Source organism: Arachis stenosperma, chromosome 7 (genome assembly GCF_014773155.1).
Source record: "Arachis stenosperma cultivar V10309 chromosome 7, arast.V10309.gnm1.PFL2, whole genome shotgun sequence".
NCBI lineage: Eukaryota > Viridiplantae > Streptophyta > Magnoliopsida > Fabales > Fabaceae > Arachis > Arachis stenosperma.
The window spans coordinates 59,686,091-59,694,664 of NC_080383.1; the positions used below are offsets into that span (position 1 = coordinate 59,686,091).

General features: G+C 34.8%; 1 protein-coding gene across 1 annotated transcript; it reads right to left on the reverse strand.

The window, feature by feature from the left end:
* Positions 1 to 3,748: 3,748 nt before the first annotated feature.
* LOC130940692 (uncharacterized) lies at positions 3,749 to 7,835 on the reverse strand. The gene is made up of 6 exons (XM_057868905.1): positions 7,621 to 7,835; positions 7,227 to 7,475; positions 6,682 to 6,816; positions 6,548 to 6,585; positions 6,362 to 6,428; positions 3,749 to 4,296 (listed from the first exon to the last, which is right to left on the reverse strand). The coding sequence occupies exons 2-6, from the start codon at positions 7,434 to 7,436 to the stop codon at positions 3,874 to 3,876; spliced, it is 873 nt and encodes a 290-aa protein (XP_057724888.1). The 5' UTR covers positions 7,437 to 7,475; positions 7,621 to 7,835; the 3' UTR covers positions 3,749 to 3,873.
* Between the last annotated feature and the right edge of the window lie 739 nt (positions 7,836 to 8,574).

The window sequence follows — 8,574 nt, forward strand, 5'->3', positions numbered from 1 at the left end:
AGGATGGCGATCTATAAGAATGCCTCCTCAAGCCAAGAGATAAGTATCCAACCTTACTAAGTTGACACAACAAGTATAAAACAAGTTATCCGACCTTCCAAAAAGAGAGTCCAAAATAACTTGTAAAAGTCACATAGCAACAAATAGTAAGATTCAAGAATGGCATGACTAAATACTCGAGTCCGACTTTATGAAGCTCGACCTCGAGTAGGGGCACTGGCTTATCATGAAAGCTAAGTCCAAAATTATTAAAAACTAAAGACAACATTCTACAATGATGCTAGAGCACGAAAGAAGAACGTGACCCCCTTCCAGAAACCTGAGAGCAAACTCAGATAAGGAAAGAGCTCTTGAGACAAAGGATGGCTACGAGATTCGCCGCAAAAGACCTCATCTTGATAAGAAAAAATATCAGGCTACTGAGCTCGGGCGAATGAAAGCTGACAACAAAAAGGATAGGACCCTACAAGATTACTGAGGCTTAGAAAAAGGTTATTACAAGGTGACCGACTTAAACAGCACCGAGCTACCAAGGTCGTGGCATGCTTGAAACATGAAAAGGTACTATAGCTAAAAGCGAACTCTACTCCCTGATATACTCTTTTTCCAACTTCATGATTTTTTCCCAAAAATTAAAGGATTTTTTCTGAAGAAGGGTTTTTAACGAGGCATCATAGTAGAGACTAAGGGATCATAGATAGTGAAAAACCCTTAGTAGCAGTGAAAGTACCTTCGCAAATAAATAAAGATCTTTTATCTCTTATAAATTCCTTCTCGTTATTCTTTCTTTCTACGAAACGCGCCGACTTAAGCTCGACAAAACGTGAAAATCCCATGAACCGACCTAGATGGTCGTCAGGATAAAACGACGAGGTACAAGTCGGTGTAAAGAGGTTATAAAAGTCGATCGTAATAAACTCGGAAATTATCTGACTTACAAGTCGGAAAAACCGAGAAAAAAGGAAACGCATCGCAAAAATAACCTAAATCATAAGAGCTCAATAAATCAAAAATTGAGTATAAGGAATACCAAAAAGAGATCAGGAAACCTATTGAAAGCACTAAGGCAAAAGGCTGTCCCGAGTTGTTAAGGAAAACTTAACTTAAAGAAAGGGACAGTCAGCAAAAAAAAAAAAAAAAGGGTTTTTCAAAACAAAGATCAAAAAGGTTTTTTCTAAGATTACTGAAATCTTAGAAAAGGGCTACTACAAAGTGTCTAATGTCGAGGGTGAAAAACTACCCAGGTCGCAACATACCTCCAACATAAGGAGATAAAACAATTCCTTATGAAAATTGATTTTCTACAATTAACACACACCAATTGAAACTCGATAAACCGCGAAAATCACGGGCCGATCATATAGAAATCGCCTGGATGAAGCGACGAGGAACCAATTGGTGGAAAGAAGTTACATATGCGAATTGGAAAGAAAACACCTCGAAACAGCTCGGGCCAAACGGGTTGAAAAAGTTGTGTTTAGAACAAGTCGCAAAAGTAACTTAATATGCCCCTTGAGGCATAAATACGATCTAACAACTCGATCCACACGGATAACAAATGGATCGTACAAAATCTCAAGCCCACAATCTCATCTCTACAAGTTCTAAAAATAAACGACCTAGTAGTATAAAATGGAACACTTTCACAAAAACAAGTTGTTCCAAGAAAACTCGTTCTAGCATTCACAACAACATAAGGATAACTTGGATTAAACGAGTTATGCCAGTCAACCATATTTTCAACGAAATTGTGTTAAGCACAAGTCGTGTCTATCTAAAAGCAAATCTTTAAAAGTGATTTGTATCAAAATGAATCACTTCAACCAAACGACTCGTATAGAAACGAGTTAAAAAGGAAGGATTGTAAACGTTTTTGAACAAAATCGAAACGTAAAAACTATCCTCCAAAATAACTTGGATAAAACAAGTTGTATCACACATAAGGACGACAACCTTGTAAAAACTAGAAAGGAGAAGGAATAAGCATATAATCCCTTTACCTAAGGCGCCAATTTATGCTCGACAAAGCGCAAAAATCACGAGCTGGCCTTTTCAATGGTCGCTCGGATAAAGCGACGAGATATAAATTGGTGTCCAATGGTTATAATACGACTTGATGATTTAAAACAACTCAAGCCCATGAGTTGAACAAAATCGAGTAAAAAATAACCATATGATCTAAGTAATTTGTATCAAAATAAATTGCGCAAAACAACTTGATATATAACGAGTTGTGCTTCAAAAAAGTGACTTGTATAAAAAACAAGTCATCTAGAAAACTCAGAATGAATGAGTTCAACAAAAAAAGGCTTCATTCGAAAATCCTTTCTGCTTGATTGCTCGAGTCCGACTTCATAAAGCTCGACCTCGAGCAGGGGCATAATGGATAAAGCAACGAAGTCTGATGGTTATAAAGATGATCTGATAGTTTAAAAGGACTCAAAATAAACAATTTGTACTTGAAAGAAGTTGTGAAGTCCTAAAAAACAGCTCGAATTTAAATGAGTTGTATGAAATTAGATCAAGAAATAGCCACGTTTTAATTAAACGATTTGAAATGAAACAAATCGTAAGACCTTAAAACTACTCGTATCGAACGAGCTAGATGAGGTTATACTAAAAAATAATTACGAGTTTTGAAATAAACGATTTGTATCAAAACAAGTCGTAAGAAATCAGAATAAGTTTCAGAAAGGCGATTTGTATTAAAACAAGTCATGCATCCTCAAAACAGCTCGAACTGAACGAGTTGTACAAAATTAGGATAAGAAATGTTTTCTGGTTAAGCACGATGTGCTAAAACCAGTCATACAAAGCCTACAAGCCTTAAATAACTCAGAAAGAACGAGTTGTATCAATCAGTCTTAGAAAAAAGACTTGGCAAAAAACAAGTCGTTTAAAGAGGGAAAAGTATTTATAGCACGCCAGGGGCATAAGGGTAAATTGACGCGATCATTAAAGAAACGCGCTGTCACCAATGTAACTGCTCCCACGTGTAAATGCGAAAACCCCAACAGACGCGACGTTTGATTAGACTTGGCGGTTAAGAAATTTAAAATCACGTCAGTTTTAAAAGTCACGTCAGCTACAGACCAAGTTCAATACTCGAATCCAACTCATAAGCAAAAGAGATTGGACTCGAGTAGGGGCACTGTTCCTACCCTGACCCAACGGTATGGCCCAAGTCCAAATACACCAAAAGGCCCAATCCAAAGATTGGCCTTCGTTATTCATCGACCTCTTCAAAAGAGGTCAGACTCAACACAGACTTCTTTCCAAAGAAGTCGGGCTCAAGAGATAGCTGGCAGATAACACTTATTCAAATAAGTAACTACCCCTAAAATCTCTCTAACCACTTCTAGAAGCCATATCCCAACAATCCCTAGATAAAAGGGACGGTTATCCACCTAAAAAGGTGGCACTACTCCAACGGTGGTTATTGGATCACCACTATAAATACCCTGACACCCCTCAGGTATCTCTAAGTTCCAATACATTCTAAACCTGCTTAACCCCATGCTGACTTAGGCATCGGAGTGTCTTTTGCAGGTACCACCCCCATCTCTTGGAACACACAACTCGAAGGCGGCTCCCAGACGTAAACCAAGGCGGCTCCCAGACGTAAACCAAGTCGGAGACCACACTCCTCCAGCACTTGGGCCTCTAACAAGTCCAACCACCGTCCGGTTCTAGGTAAGCCCCGGAACAGTTCTTGACCCGTAATTTTGGGACCAAACCAAATATGCTCTAAATAAAAACTTCAAAAGGCTGACTCATCTATCAAAGTCATTCTGATTTTTCAATTTCAATTTAATCTATTTGATATAACATAATATAATATATATGAAATATAATTCACAAAATATCAATAGTTTACATGAAATTATAAACAGCCAAACCAACTATAATCCCTAGCAATGCACCAGCTATGACTTCAACCTCAGTATGGCCAACGGATTCTTTCAATGGGAATAAGCCATCAGAAACCAACAATTTTCTGATTTCTTCTGTTTCTGTTGAGGATAGTTTCTCACCTTCAGTTTGCCATGTTTTGCTTCCTTGCTTAACTAATAGGGTTAAATTATTATTATTATTATTATTATTATTATTATTATTATTTCTCTGTTTTGAGTCGAAGGAAGTGGTATCTTGGGATAAAATGGGCTTTTCAAAACCTGGTTTGAAGTTGATTAAACCATCATTATTATCTTTGGAACGTATAGAGTTGTTAATGTGAATGTAGCGCAGTAGTTTGTTAAGTGTCCTTGCATGAATTCCAACTTCTCTTCTTACACCCTACAAAATCATATAAGCCACATACCATATTGTAAGTTATAAGGGTCAATAAATGAAACAAAATCAACCAAGGAAGGATTTTGCAGATTATAAAATTTCACATGTAACAGCAGTTAAATTTAGGTCAACACTACATAGTATACATAGGGAGGAAATGAGTGAGGAATCATGTGGGTCCCACCACTTTTTTTTAAACAAAACATATCATCATCAAATAGCCTTTGATATGTATGCTATGTATATACTTTGAAAATGTATGAGTATTGGCCTAAATTCATTATACAGGATCCAACGACAGTAATGTATAGACTGTTCACAGAACATATTTTGTTGTGGAGACACGATCAGACACAAACTTTTTGTCCCAAATGAGAAAATTTTTGTATTTTCTATAGCTCCTAATACTGAAGTCGAAAAATATCCAAGACTTATTATTATTATTATTATTATTATTATTATTATTATTATTATTATTATTATTTAAAATTAAAAAAAAAGCTCACGCAGTCAAGTATTACAGGACATGCCTAGAAATATAACTTAAAGGTACAGTTCAGACTAATGTTCTGTCCATCAAATCGTTTTAAGATAATTACTGAAAAATCACTCTTTGATTGCAATGGATGGTTGTGATATGAGCAAATGGAATGGAAAATACTTGTCTACCCAGAGCATAACACAGTGAGATTTTGAAGTATGCGTTTTAGCAATCTTCTTTATAATGTCTTACCACAATTTTCTCAGTGGCAAAATCCTTTGCTCTCTTTCTTAGAGCCTACTGAAACTAAAATTTCATTTCATTGCCCAGGCTGAATCAGGTGAAGTAAATAAAACAGGTAACTGAAGAATTATGATGAAGGCATGCACATTGAACTCCAACTAGCTCAAGCCAAGTTAGCTTGCTGTTGAGTTAGAATTTTCTAAGCACCAGTGTCTACATTCACAAGACTTGAACTTGAGACTATTTAAACAAATAACTGCTTAAGCAAGATAATCAACTGAATGTTGGAAAGTGTTAGGGACTCGGGTATTATGGGTGCTCAAAGTCTCACATCGAGTAGTATGGGATGCTTGATGTTGTATATAAGGAGAGTGGTTCCTCCCCCTTAACAGCTAGCTTTTAAGGTGTAGTTTCCCACTTTCCTTAGATACTTAACAGAAAGCAAATGGAAATCTAATGAGACTTTATTAACAGTGTCCAGCTAATAGGCTCCAAAACTGCATCTATTTGGGTACTACTATATTATTCACTTGCATACCCAAATAATCACCTTTCACAGACAACTATTCAAAAGAGTTAGTTTTTCCCTAGCCGCAGGGTTATAACCTCTACAAACTAGATTGAGAAGCCTAGTAGATCAGACATCTAGTACTACTAGAAAGTTCCATTACTTTTACTACACATTCCAAATTCAGCAAACAAGTTTCAACCCGAAAGGCAAATTCATAGATTAGCAGTGATAGTAGGAAACTCTCAAATCTATAATTTGATAGATAAGCTGACTCCACCTAGTGCGATAAAGCCTTGTTGTTGTTGTATAATTTGATAGATACAAGAAAGATAAAATGTTAATTGATCAAAGTATTCTAACTATAAGTGCATATTTGACCCTTTTTTTCTCTGTTCAATTGTTGACAAAATAACTTAGGTCTACATGTTAAATTCCTTGTTGTTTCTCTTCCTTTATTTTCCCATCCCTAAGCTTGTTATGAGACAAAACCATCATATGTTATTACTAAAACACTATCTACAAGTAGAAATTCAAATTTGATTTGTTCCTATTGAACACTATGATAATGGGTAAACTTCATTAGAGACAATCCTGCAGCAACGGAACTTAACATATTTAGATCTCATTGGTCAATCCTGTCTAAGACTCCTCATTAATCTTGTGAGAGTTTATAGACCACCAATCCCCATGGAATTTGTCGAATAAACGTGCACTTAAGTGTGATCTAATTCAAAGTTTCAAACTTGGTTAAAACTTCAAAAGGACTTAAAAACAATACATTTACATGATAGAAACACTCAGACTGAAGAAAATAACATAAAATAGTATCGTACCTGAGCATCATACATAATGAGACCAGCATACACAACTGTGAAACCAAAAATGGGATCAGAGAATCCTCTGCATTTGGAAATAACACAAGATGAATTATTCCAATATAACAAACCTTGTACTTAAAGAGGTTACATAGAGAATTTAAAATTGACTTGAACCAAATTGCTATATATATATATAATTACCTCTCAAGGCCAAGGAATGTTGCACAAGCCATTGTTGCCTATCCACAGGAAAATGCAAACAACATTTTGAGAAACAGAATCTCAAAGGTGGAAACAGGTTTAACTGATTTTACGGGATTTTACAAAGTCCATACAGAAGAGTGCGATGATGGGAATCCTCCAGCCTGAATAATAGCCTTGATATCAAAGTCCTTGCCATACAGCAACACAGAACTAAATGGCTTAGAAAGCTGCCCAATCATCACTGAAGCACCAGCTGCAATCAGAACCTTAGCCCCCCCCCCCCCCCCAAAAAAAAGAAAAACCAATTTAGCAACAAAGAAGTGGGGTTGCTTAAAAACTACCCCCTCCTCACTTTAGAAAAAGATTATATATAGTTCAATATATTTCTAGTTCTCGTGTCTCTTATGTCAAATTTGTTGACTATTTTCTCTTTTACCCTTCGCATAATGGTCAGAATAATAAACAATACACATTTATGCTATAAACTAGTCAGGGTTATTAAATAAGGACATTCTAATAAACAATTCCGTAAACCTTTCTTGATTTTGGATTCTTTAACCGATGTATAAATGACTAACGTGACAAATATCATGAATCTCATAGAGTATCAAGAGAAAATCATGATTAGCATTTATGAGGCAAAAATATAAAGAATAAATCAGGAAAATGGAGGAACCTTGTTTTGAGCAATCTCAGCAATGTCCTGGAAGAATGGAGAAGTGCCAATTGAAGAGATTCTGAACGTGAAGAGGGTATTGGACTTTGGGAAGTGTTGGTGGTGGTGCTGGTGGTGGTGGTGCTGGTGGTGTTGCAAAAGTGGGTTTCTGTGTTTGGTGACTGGTGGATTAATGGGAGAGAAAATGGAGTAGTGCTGCAACGTCATCATTATATCTATCTGTTTTTGTTCTTCTGGACTGCACTCTCACTGCGCAATCAATCAATTATAAATAATTTGAGTTTAGTTTATGTTTTAACATAAAAAATAAATAATAAAAATTTAACACGGAAAAAAAAAAACTGAAGAAGCACTGCAGCAGCAAGGAGTGAGCAAGGAACCGAGGAGAGCTTACGAGAGAGATGGTGAGGGGCGGCGAGGTGAGCAGAGATCGGAGAGCAGCAAGCAGTGGGGGATGGCGAGGTGAGCAGAGACCGGAGACCAGAGAGGCGAGTCCGCGAGGTGAGCGACGGCTAGGAGAGAATGGAGAGGGAGGTGAGCAGCGTGAGTAAGCGAGCTTGGTGAGCGACGACGGCTGTGATTTTCAAAGACTAGAACTAGACCACAAAAAATGCGGCTGAATTAATTTTTAGCCAATAAAAATGTTCCAAAATTTCATTATAGATAAAAATATTCTACCTTTACGAAAAATAGTGATACAATAAATAGAACTTCTTTTTGTGTATGTGACAAGTGAGTCACTTCATATTTTTTATTAATTTTTTATTTTTTTTTACAGTTGAGTATTTTTTGTATGTTTTTTTTTTAAATATTTAAAATATTTTTATTGATAATAAAATTTAAAAATAATTTTATAAATAAGATAAAAACATTACTATTTTTATTAATAATAAAAATATCTTTAAAATAATTTAAAATGCGATAAAAATATTCAACAATAAATACGTTTTTAAAAATATCTTAAAAATTAAATTTTGATATGAATTTTTATAAACATAATTAAAAAATGAGATATTTTATTATTAAAAAATTTGATGATTTTACGTCAAGTATATCTTTTTTAGGATTTATTTTTGTTAATACTAATAGCCAAGAAAAAATAAAAATAAATTTAAAGATCGAATTTTTATTTGATTTTTTTATATATTTTTTAAATAATTATCTGAATATGCTAATAAAATTTTGACTCAAATTTATAAGTAGTTGTCAAATATAAAATTATTTGTCTTTTATAAAAAATAATATTTTTTTTTACTATTTTTATCAGATTTTATAATATTTTAAAAATATTTTTATTGTTATCAAAGATGTTAGCCTCTTAAAAAATTGGAGATAATTTTAACAATTT